The sequence below is a fragment of the Alligator mississippiensis genome, chromosome 3 (assembly GCF_030867095.1).
Source record: "Alligator mississippiensis isolate rAllMis1 chromosome 3, rAllMis1, whole genome shotgun sequence".
In the NCBI taxonomy this organism is placed as follows: domain Eukaryota; kingdom Metazoa; phylum Chordata; order Crocodylia; family Alligatoridae; genus Alligator; species Alligator mississippiensis.
Genome location: NC_081826.1, coordinates 227,080,434 through 227,098,024, shown reverse-complemented (window position 1 = coordinate 227,098,024; position 17,591 = coordinate 227,080,434). Strand labels below are relative to the sequence as shown.

General features: G+C 44.0%; 1 protein-coding gene across 3 annotated transcripts in view; it reads right to left on the bottom strand.

Moving 5' to 3' along the window:
- The window catches only part of MCC (MCC regulator of WNT signaling pathway), a 370,732-nt gene that overhangs the window by 44,155 nt on the left and 308,986 nt on the right, over positions 1–17,591 (bottom strand). For all 3 annotated transcript variants that reach the window (XM_014600959.3, XM_059724934.1, XM_006272103.4), the window contains 5 exons: positions 8,987–9,133; positions 8,560–8,649; positions 7,649–7,797; positions 5,314–5,454; positions 2,881–2,981 (listed from right to left, as the gene is read on the bottom strand). In XM_014600959.3, the coding sequence (XP_014456445.1) occupies positions 2,881–2,981; positions 5,314–5,454; positions 7,649–7,797; positions 8,560–8,649; positions 8,987–9,133 (628 nt within the window). The remainder of the gene's footprint in view (positions 1–2,880; positions 2,982–5,313; positions 5,455–7,648; positions 7,798–8,559; positions 8,650–8,986; positions 9,134–17,591) is intronic.

Below are 17,591 nucleotides of genomic sequence, written 5' to 3'. Positions count from 1 at the left end.
TTTATCTAATCAATTGATTGATCATGTAAGGTACAAGAGGAACAACATAAAGGTTTCACACTAAATAACCTGGGTTTTACATATGCCTATCCAAACTTCAGCATGATGCCTGTATTTTCCCACGTGCTACTCACCCTCAAATAAGATACACACTTTGTTCTGAGAAGGGAGAATGGTGAAAGAAAGATTTTTTTCTAGAATCATGGCTGAATTCTGGCTGCTGGGGTAGTGTCTACTTAAAACTGTCACTCACCCCCTCCTTTTCTGCTCACCAAAAGCTGTTGCCAATTAATTTGGCAACAGTTGCGATGGGGTTAAACCTCTAGCTTTTGGCTGAGCAGCAGACTGTCTCCTACCATGTGGCCAGAGGGCACCAGCCCCCAGCAATCATTCATCATGCTTGCATTCAGGTACAGAAATCAGCTTCCTTGCTTAAAACATATACCCAAATTTTGGAAGGCTAATTTTTGGGGAAAAGTTGCAAGTGATATGCAAGTAAATATGGTATATATACATTAAACAACAACGACAATAACTACAGCAACACTATACTGTTAACCTAACCCTTTCAACTCCTTTTTGGGTTTTTTTCTGGGGATTGATACTAGACTGTAAAAGTTATTTGCTCAAATACTAGCAAAGAAAATCCATATCTGAGTAAACATGATTTCAGGATCTTAATATGCATTTTTTATTTGTGGTTTAAATCCAGATGTTCTTATCCCAGAATTCATCTGGTTAGTGCTAAGACAAGTTTCCCCTTAAGGCCAATCAACGTTTATCTAAGCACTAAGTAAAGGTATCTGGTCTGGATACCAAATTAGTTATTTTAGCTAACAAATCCTTGCTGTTTAATTATCAAGTACTTTTTATAGTGATAAATGATCACAAGTAAGAACAGATTCATCATTTGGGATTTGTGTGAATTTTGAAAAGACTTTTCCTTGATATAATGAGTTAACTCTTGGTAGACATTTCTTGTATAACGTTGAATATAACTAAACTGATTTTTTACTTTAAACTGATATATAGCAAAACCTGTTGCAAGGCCAAGTTTTTTCAGACCAAATTTCAGAGCATATTAAATTTTATAGCCAGGCATAAGCCACTGAACAAACACGATTTACGATGAAAATCCTGGCACAGCATTCACTACAGGGCTGTGACTCATAATGCTAACATTAAAAGAAACTGATGACAGACACCTATATAAATGTAGGTTACACCCTCTCAAGTTGGATCAGGGCAGAAAATTAATATCCAAGGAACCTCCTTTTCCAGATTTACTTTCCTGGCTATTCATGTAAATAGTAAAATCTAAGGCTTAATGCACCCTTATTCCTACATGTCCCTCCATAAAAAAAACTGCAGTACAAGTTCGATACTATGCTGCAGAAAGGAAGGGCTGAAATCCAGAGTAAAAATGGGACGAGAAAGCATCTACTATGACCTTTCCTGCATGACATATATTACAAGGAGGAACACACCTACACAAACATTTCTGTAAACCTCTAGGAGAGATACAAAATAAACAGCTTGGAAACAGCACAGTTACTGTGGATCATCGCATCTAAGCTGTTGAAACAAGAGGTTGAACTCATCTGTCTCATGGCTCTGAAGGCAGCTGGTCATTTGGTCCTTAAAAGCTTTCAGTTTACATTTCAGTGGTGCTATAAATTATAGTCTAAAACGGGCAGTTTCTACCTCTCAGTACAGCATGGAAAGCTATGTTTCCGATTTCTTAAGATCTCTCCACTTTCCAGCCCAAGATTACTACTACTACCTTCCCTCAATAGGAAGAGGAATGAGCCTCTCTAAAACAAACATTTTGACTGGGCAAACACACATCTTCTGACAACAAAAGGAACAAGTGTGTATGGAATTCCCCATGTACCCTGCTAAAAAATGCCCCTAAAGTGCCTTGCTTTGTGGTTAAGAGAGCATCATCTTCAAAAGCAGGTTTCTATACCAGGGATTAATGAGTGTGTGCCACTGAAGCTCCTGGTTTATGTTCACTTAGAGTAATCTGATCTGATCCCAACTACTATGCCTTCTGCCATGCAATCAGAGATAGGATCCCAAAGCTGCCATTATTTCTTGCCAGTGCAGGGGAATCCCAGGATCTTGGTTTCCCTCTGCACTGGCAAGTTGAAAGCCGAGTGCCCGTAGCCTGCCAAACCTGAGTGGTTTTGGGGCTGGGACTGACAATTAGCCCTAGGGTTACACTGGGGCTGCTTCAAGACTCCTGTGCCATTGTGGGACTGGAGCAATCAGTTGACTGTTGGTCCAAGCCCCAGCGCGGTTCCAGACTTGCGCAGTCTAGGTGCTGGGACCAACGATCAGCTGATTGTCAGTCCTAGCCCTGAGACCACACCGGAGCAAGTTCCAGACTCAAGGCTGAAACTTCAAACAATGCAGCAAACCATTAGAATGAAAATGTTAAGAAATAAAAAAAAATGAAGGCTTGGAGGTAAAGACTGCACTAATATGTGCCCATCATTTTCGTGGCTACATAAGCACCTGCAATAATTGCAAGCACAAATTTTGTGACCCTTACCAGGATGTGAAATGCACGCTTGGATGTTTCAGTTTAAATCACTGTACTCTGTATAGATTGTTGTCCAATACAGTAACTTTGCCAGTCCAGAAGATGCATTTTCTGTAATCCTATATATGATTTATTTTATACTTGTAGTTCTTTTTTTGCCAAACATTTTACTTATCCACTTGAAAACATGATAAAAGCAAACATTTTTGACTTGTGGATTGCAAACAGTTATGAGATGACTGACTGCTACAAACAAGTCTTCAAAGCTGATGAATATTCACTGAAGTCCAGAATGAATTAAATTTAAATAAGGTGACTCGTTGAGTTCTTACCGACAGATGCAACACCTGCAGCTCGGAACTGTCCAAGAATAAGACTCTGTTCGCTTTCAGCCAAAGCAAGTAGCAGTTCATATGCTTCTATGCACTGCTCACTGAAAAAACAAAACACAAACCATAATATGTGCAATTTAGACAGGAAAAAAATCAATATCAGCAATCAGCAGTGCACAAGTGGTAGCTGATGAACTACGTTATTCCCCTTTACTTGTATGATAGCAGGAACATTAAACTACATGACATATATAGTTTCTATCAAAAATGCTCAAGAAGCCTCCCTGTGATGGTGTTCTATAGTTGATCCTTGCTCTTTTAACAGTCTGGTTTAACAAGAGAAAACAGGAGAAACAGAAGAAGCAGATGTGAGGAAAATCTGGCTCTCTTCAGAAGTGTGGATGGCACAGGACAGTAACATGACTTGTGGATATTTCTTTGTGAAACTGAATTTCAAGAATTCTTACTGTACCAAAACCTCCGCAAAAACAAAACCCCCAAACCTCAAAATCTTAGGAAAATGCTTTGCTCCCGCACCCCTCCCCCAAAACCAATGAGAAAACTACTGAAAACTTCTGTGAACTCCCCGTTTTTTAATATGCAAGAAAAAAAGTATATATATTTTTAGACAAGATTCTTTGGGTAAATCTGATATATTTTATTAGACCAACTCAAATAGTTGGAAAAAAATCTTTGCAAGCTTTCAGGCACAAACACTTTTTGTCAGGCTGAGGAAGCATCTACAGCTGGTTTGTGCTCTTCCTATATGGAATGAATAGTAAAGAAGCCAAAGGCTGGTCTATATGCAAGAAAGCCAGTCAGAGACAATGTAAATTAAGGAGTCAACGGGTGAAAGATTTTTCTCCCAACTATTTGAGTTGGTCTAATAAAAGATATCAGATTTACCCAAAGAACCTTGTCTGCCTATGTCCTTAGACCAACACAGCTACAACTTATACCTCTATATGTTTTTGTAATTTATGTTTACAGCTAGCTTTTGTTTGATTAAATCCCTTAAAACAACTTGCTGGTCTCATAGGTGTCTTGTGCAAATTAATCATGGTGGCAAGAATGCCCAAGTGACATGATTTTCACAAGTATTTTAAAACCAATTCAGAATTTGGCCCCAAATTGCTGGCATCCTTATGATGTCAGCTGAAATCATGGTTTATGGAAGTTGTTGGTGACTCAATGTTTCTGCTTGGCCCACTGAACATACAAAAATGGACAGATTTACTGAAGGATAAATCAATGTCTCCAATTTATCCAAAGACCAGGTATACCACAATCAACCACAGTGCAAGATTTTTCAGTGACCGTCAAACATTCCTCAACTTTCATCTAAAGAGATAATGGCTAGCAGAAGCGTAATATGAGGTGGGCCAGCAGGGAGCATGCCCTGGGCACTCCCTATGGAGAGGGTGCCAGAAGGATAAGGAGGTGGCACCCCATTTTGCCATCCTACACTGCCATCATAAAGGGCTACAGGAAATAGGTGGCACAGGCAACGTGGATCAAGGAGTGCAAAGTCTTCTGGGAATCACAGTTTTGTAGAACAGCAATGGAGTTTGCTGTTGCTGCTTGGGGGAGAATTGACTACATTTCTTCTTGCCTAAATCAGCATTTTTTGCCTTCTTGACATGGGCATTGGTGGCAAAAAATGGGTCAACTCCCTTCCTCCCAGCTATGTGGGCTCCTACTGCCACCCTAGAGAATTAAAATCCCCAGAACACCTTGTATTCCATGACACGCTGCCCAGCCATGTTCCTAGACACCATCTCATGCTGAAGACAGAAGCAGGGAGGGGAAGGGTGAGGGAGGATTGCCCCAGATGTGTTCTTCAGACATGAAACCTCTGATGACTAGGATGAGAGTAGGGAGTTCTTCTTGTTCAGAGAGCCAGTTCAGTAAAGGCACCAATGATAATGGCTCTCTGTATGAGGAGATGGGATTTAATACTTAACAGATCTCTAACACTAGTGCATTTCTGTTAGCAAAGGGAAATATCTAAAGAAATATACTCTCCACTATCTATCACATTATCCTCATGAGTTGCTTGCAACTATCACTTTTATCTTTAATTTGGTATCACCTTTCTTCAGTAAAGTGTGTAATGTTGATTTAATGTGCATGTGGGGGGGGGGGAATAAATAACCCCTCCTCCCTAATTTTAACTTTCACTATGTATTGGCAAAAAGAAGGAAAGCTAGTAAGGGTTATTAAGTTCATTTCTGGTGCCTGATAACAGCTGAGCTGCATTATAGATGATAATTCCAGTTAGGCAGCGATGTTTAAATGACCAGCATTCTGGACAGAAAGAAACAGAGGCAGGTTTGTCACTGTGGAAAACCACTTCTTTCGTCTGAAGTTCTTCAGCAGTTCCTGTGCCCTGCCTTGTTCAGGCTGAATTTCCCTGTCTGTGTAGAGACATACCTGTATTGCAATGCCATTCGGAGTGCTGTGGTGTTTGATTCATATTTTCCAACCAGCATGCTCATCCTCTCAGCATTGCTCTTGCACTCCTCCAGAGTGATTGTTAACAGATCATTCTGGGATTTTAAGTGCTCGATACGGCTGTAAACAAATAAATACAATTTAACTTTCTAACAGTCTGCAGTCTATTTGCCTTGAAACTCCAAAATGATCCTAGTTTAAAATGTCAAAGCTCATTTGGCCTACAGTTTTCTTTCCTTAACTCCTGTGGCAAAATCCATCAAATCCATGGACTGTAACATGAACAGAGAATGATACTTACTTAGATTGTGGGGGAGGAGGGAGAAATCAATAAAGCATTCCCTTTTGAATTAACTGCAACCCGAAAGCTTTTTTAACAGAACAGTCTTATTACTGTTAGTCTTACCCTCCCTCCTCCATTCTTTCCTCCTTTTTTACACTCTTGCATCTTGACTTTAAATGCAAGTTTCTTGCAGCATAAGGACTGAATACTATAACTGCATTAAGTGCCCAGTGTCATTGCATTTGCTGAATAATTTTATTCCAGGATGTAAACGTTGATGCATAAATGTATTGTCAGAATTAAGCCACTGTTAGATTTGGGGTCAGGAAGGAAATTTTGCCTTAAGTTAGACTGGCAATGCCATTTAGATTTTCTTGTCTTCTTCTAAAGCATGGACTTAGGGTCCTTTTCCTGTGATCATCTAAGTATATTTTAAGTTGAAAAATTCCCTGCCATTACAGTGGCCAAGGCACTGACAACATCCTTGCCTCCCCTGCTCTTTACTTGTGGTCCCCTGTTAAGGAGTTTTAAAGACCGCTTTGCGGCTGTGGTGCGTGAGGGAGAGTAGAGTCATCGTTTCGTGGACCATTCTGAATGAACAGTAGCCTGCAAACCAGGTTGCTGGGACATCCCTTCCAGTTCAATGCTCCTATGCTCAGACCATCATGTTTACAAGGATAACTTTTGAAATCTGAACTGAATACAAACAAGACAGCGAGTCTCAGAGGCTGGACAACAGATTGAAACAATAGGCTCAGATAAGGGGTCAACTGTGCCATCCATCTCAAAGGAATGTTAACCCATAAACCTAACAACAAAATTCTAAATGCCAACAACATTGGCTATGTCACTACTGACCACTGTAGCACAGAAACCAACTGACTGGACTGAGCCATCACTACTGAATACAGTGACAGATACTGGGGCACAGGCAAGTAATTGCCATCAAGATTTATTAAGGTAAGAAATGAGGAATACACCAGCACCCAGCACTGTCACAAGTGTTATGTTCCTTCCAAAATCAGCAAAAAAGCTGCTACAGCTCTTTGTCAATAGTGAACCTCAAATTTTTCTTTGTTGTTTAAAGTCCTAACTTTTCCCTTCATCCCAGCTGATGAAGCCTCCAGCTCTCTCTGACAACCACTGCTACGTTATGTGCTATCAATGCAAAATTCTGTGGCACAAGGAAAAAGGGGAGGACAAACATAAAATGAATGAATATCAAAATATACAAACAAAAGGGAGGCTGTATTGATTGAACAGGACTGGACCTGGGAAAATCAGTGGAAAGGAGAAAGCATGGAAGTGTGATGCCACAGAACTCTGTGATATCTACTGAATTATAATTACATAATATGCTAAATAAGACATGGATATCTTTGATTATGGAAGAACTATCCTGCACAAGTAGTGACAGTAGCAGAACACACTGTATCTTTCACTACAGCTAAGATCAGGATGCCCACTGATGCAATTTAGTTTGAAAAATACACTGTTTTCAGAATGGCAAACTGGTCACTCAAGCCCTAACATTTGTATGCTTTAGGATATATGCCATATTTACTGGTCCACTTCTATGTCCCAAGGTGTAATGACAGCTTGATCAATTCCATAACAAGCAGAAGTTAAACTGGGGCAATATACCTGAAATGAAACAGCTGTTATATTGCTATAGGTTAGCTTTCCCTAACTAAGTGGGAACAATAAACAGTTGCAGTGGAACAGTGGGATGATCAGTGTATCTGCTCCCTTTCCCTGCCCCACCCCCTTTAAATCGATATAACTGTTTCATCTGTCCACACCCAAAGTTTCAATTCTACTATATGCCTTAGCATGGATAACTACATTATCATATTGGTAAAAAGAACTATTAATTTGCATTATAATCTCCTGATCATCCAAGTTTCATGCTTATTTGAACTTGGCTCCAGCAAAATTCTAAGTTATGGGGCAGACAATGAAGAAAAAACACTAGTTTAACAAAACTAACTGTAGACGAAATACTTCATATCATCTGACCTCACATCTTACCTATTTAACCTCTCAGTTTCCACTTCAAACTCTCGGATTTTACTTTCAGAGATAGCAGATCCATGTGAATAGAGTGTCTGGAAGATTTCTTGGATGTTGGAACAGTCTTGAAGGGAATGGGCCAAGTGTTCAGCCACACTGCTAGACACCTGCACAGGGTGATTAGTAAACCTTCTGTCAATGGATAAGCATAAAATTCAGTCCCTAAGTATGCTGAGCCACTGAATGCGTCTACTCAGAGGCAATGAGGTCAGAAGAGTCAACTATGAATGGGGCACCACTCAAAACACATGATGAAGCCCACTTTCACACCAGCAGGAATGATGGGCAATATGTAGTAGTAATGGTTAAATTTAAAAGCCCATCTTGCTGGAGAGGAATATTTTAGCAATCTTTTACTGACAGATTTAAGAAGACTTCTTACGTTCTATACCTTCAAAATATCTGAGCAGGGTTAATCTCCATCATTAATGACCCACGTGTAAACCTACAGTGCCAAATGACATTTTGAATTTACACTGGTATATGTATATGGCTATAATTTGGTCTACTGTTCTTTTAGAGATGTCAGACTAACTTGGGGTGCAAGTGAACCACCCTCACTCATGTGGGTAATCTTCATTCACAATCATCGTCCTCTTGAAGTTAAGGGAATTAACTCATAGGAGGAATGGTTTGAAGAACATGGTTCATGGCAACTGTATGGACTTCAAAATGACAGTAGGGTATGAGAAGTGGGTGTTAATTATTCCTCTTCACCTGTTAAATACTTTTCAAAAAATAAGATTTCAAATATTTTTAATTAAATGGTATTTAAATTAATTAAATATTTGTTCTCCTTTTTAATAGAACAAAAGTCACCATTACTAGAGCTAGGATGAATTTCTTGTGCGCTTATTTGCAACACTCACGCCTATACTGCTGATTTCTGATCCTAGGACCGGTCGGTCAGATGAAGAAGATTCGGATCTTGTCTTTGACAACTTCACTCGTTCAGCAATCTGGAAGTCACAATACCACATAAGTTACAGACAGGAACCCCATGTTCTGCACAGATGTGCAAAATACATCATTGTTCACATACCAACCACATTTCGAAATCTTAAATTGATAAACGTAAGTTGGCATCTGTGTTGTGACTGAGAGAGACTTAAAATTATTAGTGCGTTATCTCTTTCTGCAGCTCAAGTTCATGGACCTGCTTAGGACCCTTGAAAACACCCCTGGGACTCCAGATGATACCTCCCAGTTAATTGCATGCCTGCACAGCAGCTGTGCACAATGAAGTCTGCTTCTTCCAGATAATGAGAGGCATTACTGCAGCACACAATAGCTCACCTTGGCAATCGGAATGTCATTGCTGCTGCTGCTTGTGCTCAGCTCTCCTGTACTGGGGTTAACGGGTCGGTTTGTAGAAGTGAGGCGCCCTGGGCTGGATGGCCCTGTTGCTTGAACACTCTGTAAACGTGTTTGCAGCTCCCGAACCTATAATAAAATGCAACATTTTCTTTTTCCACTGATGTTGAAATGATAAGCTAGTTCATTCCCTCCATCTCCAGGAAAAAAAAAACACAACAAAACCGTGATTTCTGGCAAGAACAGGTAATCCTGTTTTGGCTTGTGGTTACTACAAAGCTTTCCCTGTGTGAGTTTGGGGAGGCTGGGGACATTGATTCGACCCCCACCCCATTTGCCAATCTTTGCTAACCTATTGATTGTGGAATGAATGATTAAACCTGATGCTGCATTGCAATTATGATTATTAGTTTCATTTTGTTTTATATAATCCCTTGACTGCAACAGTATTACAGGCAGAGAAACTAGTTTCTGCAGGAGGAAGTTCACTTAATGCTTTGGACCAAAATCATCATGCATAAAGAACCGGTGGTATCTTCAATGGATTTTAAAAAGTCCCAAAACTGATTAAATGATTTATGCGCAAGTATCCCAGGATGACTTCATCACATTAAGAGGACAAAGTAATTGAAATGTAAATAATTTATTAATACTTTCCAAACTACAATTCAATAAAACTGCCACAGAGTGAGTAATGTTAAGAAAGAAAACTGCTAGAAAATATGCCCAAACTACAGCTTGCCCAAAAACCACACATTTGCAAAAAGCTGCACTGTTCTCATAACATGCCAGACAAATACAGAACTGACCTCCGAATGGTTTTAGGAGAAGAGGAAAAGAGGAGGGGAAAAAAGACTTGCACAAGCCAAGTGGTATTGCTGGGTAAGAGATTATAGAGTTTACCTTGGAATAATACTTAAGAAACAAAGAATAAATGGCCTGCTTGAACACAGCAATTATACCACAGGGGAAATTAACAGAGCTCATTTTTCCACAAAATTAGCACCCTGGCTTCAAAAGAAAAAATGTGGGGGATGGATGGAGGAACTAGTTTGAAGTGGAAATTTTCCTGCATATTTGATTGCTTATTTTATCTCACATGTCTCTCCTGGATTCTGGTGGCACAATAAACAAACAATGTTGACTTGGTGATACTTTGCCTAGAAATGCAACACTGTTTGAAATGTTTAAACAGCTTCATAGTCCACTGTACAAAGGACTAGGAATAATATTCTGAGTTGTAGGGCAAGACTAGTTTTGTGTGTAGACACAGGCTGCATATGGCACATTCAAATAATCTAGGAGAGTTCTCCCAAGTGTATTCTCCCAGTACAAAAATCTACTCAGAGCCATGTGTACAGACATTCAAATGCTGAGACCCTGAGGAGTGGAGAGTTTGTACTGCTGACACCATCCAGCTGTCTGTTCACACATCTCAGTGTGCTCTCCAGGCTTCCTTAGCCTGCCTGGCAACAGGTGGCAGCAATGCATAGGGCAGCCCTGATTGGCTGATGCAGACTGTGTTTCCCTGCAGCACTATGTGGGGATTGTGAAGGGAGCATATTCTGATTCCTGCTGCAGTGCCCACTGGTTTTTACCAGGTTTTTTTTTCTCTTGGAGTAGCCATTTTCACTCGAGGACAAAACACCTGAACATCTGTACACTCTTTCACCAATGGTTTCTTCTATGAGAGCAGCAACTCTCCCAGAAGAAACCCAATCTCTGTAGGCACAGAGTCACACAAAAAGTAGGCTAAGATTGCAAACATAAGCCTGCAGATAAGAAACATCAAAGTTAAAGTAGCACTAAGATTCTGGGCCTTCCCCAGCCATGGATTCTTAAAGGTACTTTACTGTTATCAATATTTCTCTCTCTTATCAGGAGTGAGGGCCTTACTGTGTTCACTGTGCAAACGTATAGAAAGCAAGATCCCTGCCTCAAAGAACTTTCAATCTAATTTATAACAAAGCTCAACAATTGTGTGGAGGAAAGGATTTTTGTGGAATGATTAATGCATTCCCCTGAAGAGCTGGCTGCACCAAAAAGCTTTTCGAAGTCTATCCCAATCATGCAGCTGATCCAAAAAAAGATCTCATGCCTCCTGCTTTGTAGCTCATGGGAGTTTACGTAACTCCCCCACCCCAGCCATGTGCTGCTGCTGCATCTCATCACCTCCCTGTCACATTGCTGGGTCCCAGGTAGGCAGACCCTGACTGTCTGTGCTGGGACAGAGGGGTTGGGGGTAAGGCTGCGGGGCAGCATGTTGGGAGGTGCAGTCAGGTGCATCAGGGTGTGGGGGTGAATAGGGAACCCTTGGGGTGGGGGCAGGATGGTGTAAAATTGTAGCTGCAGTCAAGTAGGGTTGCCAAGCCAAGACATTTATTTTTTTTAAAGATAAACTTCAAAATTTTTACTGATCACCAAACTTCTTTTGTTTTTTAAACTATGGTTGGTGTTAGATCCCTAAATTTGAACCCAACCCTCAGCTACAGCCTGGCAGAAGGGTTACATTTACATTATGTAAAATATATGGAGAAAAAAGGTTGGTTGTCAATATAAAGTTTGCAGATTATCAGTAAAATTGTCTTGGATTGGCAACCCTGGTGCTTTGGGTCTAATGAGGGCTGTCTGGAGTCTAATGAAGGGTGCGTTGTGTCTGTAAAGGTTGAGAACCATTGTTTTAACCTTTTTGTTTCTTACAGGGTCACAATAATCAAAGGTATGCCTTATCTGTCTCCACAGCAATCCTGAGACCCCCACTAAGAAAAAAGCTGCTCCCACTTGCTGAAAAAATATTTTGTGGTTGGATTTTGAAGCGTGTCCAAGGCCACATTCAGGAGCTCAATCTCAGGTGCACTCTTAAGAATGACACCTGGCATTGCTCTACAGGGAACCCCACCACGTTTTGCAGTGTGTGGCATGTGCAACGCAAGATCAAGCAGGTCAGATTTGGCTCTTGGTAGCTGTCTCAGGATCTCCACATAAATACAATAGGAATGCCCTGAATCGACCACAACTATGGAACCATTACTCCAGTGCTTGCACATCTTTAGTAAGTTTCAAAGCACAAATGCAAAACATACATTGTTCAGCTGTTTGCATCCGAGGTCCTGAGTACATATCTTAGTGATTCTCAACAAAGGTGCTGCAGCACCCTGGCAGGCTGCCAGACCTTGAAGGGTGCCAAGAGGTGTGGAGAGGTAAGCAAAGTGTTAAGAGATAAGCAGATAAGTGCAGGCTCAGGCTTGTCCCTGCCTAGCTAATGCCCCACCCCCACTGCCCAACCCCTCTGGAAGGGAGGGAAGCACTGTAATATATAAACTGGTTTTTGAAAATGAGTGCCATTTAAGTCACAAAAGTTATGGAAGGGGGCACTGAGTCCAGCAAGGGGTGCTTCGAGTCCAAAAAGAGTTGATAACCTCTGACACAGGCATATAGGACATTTATACATGTGCTCCAGAAAAGTGTGTGTATGTGGGTGGGTGGTGCTTTAATTAGATTGAGCTGCTCTAATTAAAGCTCTCAGTGTCATGTGCTTCAGTACTCCTGTGCTGAAAAATGGTGGCAGGGGCACTTTAACTAAAGCTCATCAAATGAGCTTTAGTTAAAGTGCCCATGCAGCCATTTTTTCAGTGCAGGGATGCTGAAACATGGGATGCTGGAGTCTGCTAGAGCATGGTAATTACCATGCTCCAAGAGACTCAATTAATTGAGTCTGCTCCAATGCACTGTAATTGCAGAGCATCAGAGCAGCCTTCCTACACGTGTATAGGTGTCCATAAATTTTATATATATACGAATATATATAAATTCGTATTTCCTATTAAGAATGACTGGGGTGGGGGGAAGGGAGGGTGGAGCATTGTCACCCACAACCCTGCGTCACCACTGCCTCCCAGGAGTTGGGGGGTGAGGGGGGGAGGAGTCTTGCATGTGGCAGCTGCTACCACCAACCACCACTCTGCATCTGGCTGCACACAACCTCCACCTCCCCACTCCCCCCCGCATGACAGTTTGGGCGCCATGTTCAGTTTTTAGCTCTGGTAATCCATACTCAAATATGTTTTTTTACATGCAAATACTTATTTACATAGATGCTGCATGCCTATGTGGCGTGTGTGTGTATGTGTGTGTGTGGGGGGGGCAATTATTTCAGGTGGAGGACCATTTACCAAGTTTTGGCAAGCTGCTGAGGGCCGCATGGGTAGCCCTGCCCCTTGACAGGTGCCATGCCCCCCCTGTGGCCATCTTGGGACCAGAAGTCCTGCCCCTACCTTCTGACTTTTGCCACCAGAAGTCCCACCCCTTGCACCTGGAAGTATTCCTTTGGGGAAGAGGGTTTGCCATCTTAGGGAAAAAACCCTCAAATTATATACTAAAAATCAAACATCCATAATAATACATTTTAATTTAATTAAAAAAATATGTTTTTGTCCTGATTTGTCTGCGTTTGTGCTGTACATGTGGAAATGACTGCATAAGAGCTGCAAAATACAGTCTTAATCGTGCATTGTATGGAGGTGTGCAGGGGTGTCATGGGGGTATGGATGGGTGGGTGTGGGGTTTGTGGGGAGCTGTGGGTGGGTGGGAGGAAATGGGGGTTTGTGGGGATGTGTGGATATGGTATTGAGGGTATGGGAGCCAAATGGTGCAGAGTGGCCAACAGGTGGGCGGGAAAGTGGGAAAAGCGGCGGTGGGGGGAGTGGAAGTGAGCACAGCATGGGGCCTGTGCTGGTGTTCTGGGGCCAGTGCCAGCAGGGGGCCAGAGCAGGCCAACATGAGTGTGGGGCTTGGGCTGGCAGGGGTACATGGAGCTGGGCTGGGCAGCCAGCAGGGAGAGAGGGGACCTGGCCGATGGTTTGGCAGCTTTGGTGCTCCTTCCTGCTGTGCAAGGCAGAATGGCCCTTTCAGCGCCTCTTGGCATGGAGGAGGAAGACAAGGTGGGCTCAGCTGCCACTGCCTTCTCCTTGTTGCCACACTCATGGAAGTGCCACTTGCGGGAGCAGCCACTGCCACTGCAGTGCTTCCGCCATGCTCAGCTGCTGCGCTTCGCCACCTCACGCAGCTGCCGCCGCTGGACCCTCACCTGCTGCTGTTCATGGCTGGCACGGGTGCCTCAGCCTAGCATGAGGTGGTGCCAAATGCAAATGGCCACAGGGCAAGCAGCACTTGGGCTTGTGGGGCAAGCAGCTCGTGGTGTTGCTTGTGCGAGCAGTCGTTGCCACCACAGTGCTCCCATCATGCCTGGCTGCCGTGCTCTGCCTCCCCGCACCCACTCCTGCAGCTGCCATGGCTGCTGTTCCTGGCTGCCATGGGCACCTCAGCCTGCTGTTGGGATGGCACTGAGCAAGCAGCCACAGGGCAAGCAGTGCTTGGGTTTGCAGCAGGGACTTGCTGTGGCAGCAAAGGGGGCAGAGCAGATTCATTGCCTGACAGCAGACACCTGCTGCCACAGAAGTGAGGCAGAGCGGCCCTTGCAGCACATTTTGAGGCTGCCAGCATGGTTATTGCAGCCATAGTGGAGGAGGTGGTGGCAGAGGGCTCAGCTGCCACCACCTTCCCCTTGTCACTGTGCTCATGGTGCTGGTCGCAGGAGCAGCCTGAGCCATCATGGTGCTCCTGCTGGACCCAGGTGCCATGCTCCGCCTCCCTGCTCAGCTGCTCCTCAGGCAGTGGGTAGCTGCCACAGGCGATGAGGTCAGGCTGCCTCTGCCGCACCCTTGCTGTGAGCCTGAGCACTGCTTTCCCCACTTGCGCTTGCTGCCATCCCCACAATAGGCTAAGGCACCCCTGGTGGCCACGAACAGCAGCCACGGTGGCTGCAAGAGCGGGTGCAGGCGGGTGGAGTGTGGCAGACAGGTGCAGCGGGACCACCCCCGCCAATGGCACCGCAAGCGTGGTGACAAGAAGGCAGTGGCATGCAAGCCCCCCTTGTCTTCCTCCTCTGCTGCAGCCCCCAAGCCCTGCAGCCACCACAACCACACTGATGGCCCGGAGGGGTGCCACAAGGGCTGCCCTGCCTCATGTGGCAGGAAGGAGTGGGAGGCCAAGTTGCACCAGAGGTGGCCCAAAGCCGCCAAGCTGTCAGCCAGGTCCCCTTCTCCCTGCTGGCAGCCCAGCCCAGCTCCATACACCCCTGCCAGCCCAAGCCCAGCACTCCTGCTGCCCCACTCTGGGCCCCGCTAGCTCTGGCTCCAGGACACCAGCGCAGGCCCTGTGCTCTGCTTACTTCCACTCCCCCTGACCCTGCCACCGCTTTCCCCATTTTCCTACCTGCCCGCCAGCCATTCTACACCACATGGCTCCCAGCTGCATGGCCAGACCATGGGACTCAGAGGAAGCCAGACAGGCCCTGAGGACTGGGGCCATTCCTGCAGTCCTCCCCTGCCCCCCACCTCCCTCTCTTACCTGAATTTCCAGCTCTGGCACAGGCACGAACAACCCCATGGTCCAAAGCCAGAAGTCCCTGCTAGGAGGGGCAAGGCCAGGTGGGCCTTGCTGTTGCAGGAACCTGCCATGGTTTTTTTCCTTGGGTTCTACTGCCCCTGACTCCTGTAATTTTGACAGGAACCAGGGACAGATAAATATTAATTTTCTAAATTTTTAGGGACCCCACAGACCAGATAGAAGGGCCTGGTGGGTCAGATCTGGCCCAGGAGCCATATTTTGCCCACGCCTGCTATATGGGGACTTGCTCTGGTCTAGCTAAACTGATGGGAGAGGGGAGAAAGAACACCGGTAACATCTCTGCCAAATACAAATAAAAGCTTACTAATGAAACCAGGTAACTTCTAACCAAGGCTATTCCTATGACAAAACCTTTCCAAGTATTTATGGCTGTAGAGCTGTGTGAAAATGTTATCATAAGAAAGTATCCACAAGAAAATTAGTTTTTTTCCCATTCTGCTCTGACTAAAAAATGCAGAGAATGTTTTATTTATAGTTTAAAAAAAATCCTCTTGAAATGGTGCCTGAAAAATTTCAGTTTCAAAGCTGATAGTTGTGTAAAGTTATAGGCAAGTGAAAACAGAGGGCTAAAATTAAAAGCATTTGAAATGTTAACCATAGTAGAATAAAAATAAAATTTTCTTTACAAGAAAAGGCTTTGTTTCACCTGGCTAAGCTGGAATACCATTAAATAGTAGTGCTGCACTGCATGATGGGAGGTTACGTGAGTGGGTGCAATAAGCATCTTGGGCTTCTTTGCCATCCCCTGCATTCTATTCTAAGGGGTAACCTTTTTCGAGGTCCCCCAGATTCCAGGTTAATTCTGGACTCTTTGGTCATGGGTTTGAGAACAGAAGTGGAGCTCTAACTTGATATTGATAGTTAAAATGATAGTGCTGCATAGGCAGAAACAGCACAGTTGGAAATGAGGAAACTAGAGGTGACTATTAGCTTTTTGTTCCTGGGACATCCCAAAGTCAAATGGGTAAAGTTAGAACAACTCAAAGACTGCCCTAACTGGCATGAGCTTATGATGCTCCCCTTGGGAAGCCATTATGTCCTTATTTTTCCCAGCACCTACAATCCCTTCTTCTGCCCTGATACTGTAGGTACCAAAAGGAATGAAGAAACTTATTTCAGCTTTATGACAACTGAAAATATCCCACAAGGAAGGTTTCTGGTCAAATATCACAAGATAGGCACTGGAGAGGAACCTGAGGGCCAGGACCAAGGATTCTTGCAGTATTCAGCATGATTTTCAACTATCCTGAGAGAAGGAGGGGCTTGGAGACAATCCTAAATGTTCTTTTTCTGTGAAGAGAAGTTTTTTGTTTTTTTTTAAGGAAAGGGAAACTGGTTAGCTGAGGGAAATTTACACTGATAGTACATTTCCTCCCTATTCTAACCTGTGTCTAGTTTTGGGCACTGTGCTTCAAGATACTAACAAACTAAAAGGATCCCAGTAGAAGGCAAGAAAAACTATTAGAGGCCTGGGGAATATAATTTATGAGGACAAAATGAAAGGATTATAATTATTTAGTCTGGAAAAGAAAAGACTGAGGGGGCATGTGGTGGCAAGAAGCCCCCAGAGGAGCTAAGGGTGCTGGGGGCACCCCAGGGTGAACAAGCAGGCCCCCCATGCCCTGGTAAACTTACCTCCGGGAGTGGAGCTGGAGATGTAGCCAAAGCCATGCGAGCCGGTGTTACACCGGGCTCTTCAAACAGCTGCTTCCTGGGCGAGGCAGCGCCCAGCTAATTGCAGCAGCTGATGCTGCCGCCACGGGAAATTCAAGGCAGGGGAAGCAGCATCCTGCTTCAGGCTGGGGACAGTCTTTCCCCAGCCACCTTAATTTCAAAGCTCACAGGAGTGTCCCTCTCCCTTGTGTCACAACCCAAGGGTGTGATTTTTGTTTGTGTGCGCTTCGGCACTGCTGAATTATTTCCCGCCACTTGTAGCTTTCTTTGCAGGGTGCATTTCTGAGCTGCAGAAAGGAAATGCGCACTGCAAGGAGTTCCTGCCATTCGTATTCAAATTCGTCCCCCACTATTGGCCAGTTCTAAATTATTCCTACGTGGCGGCTAGCGATTGGCTTGCTAGCCGTATAAGAGGCTTGAGTGGTTTCCGCCCAAGTTGGAGGAC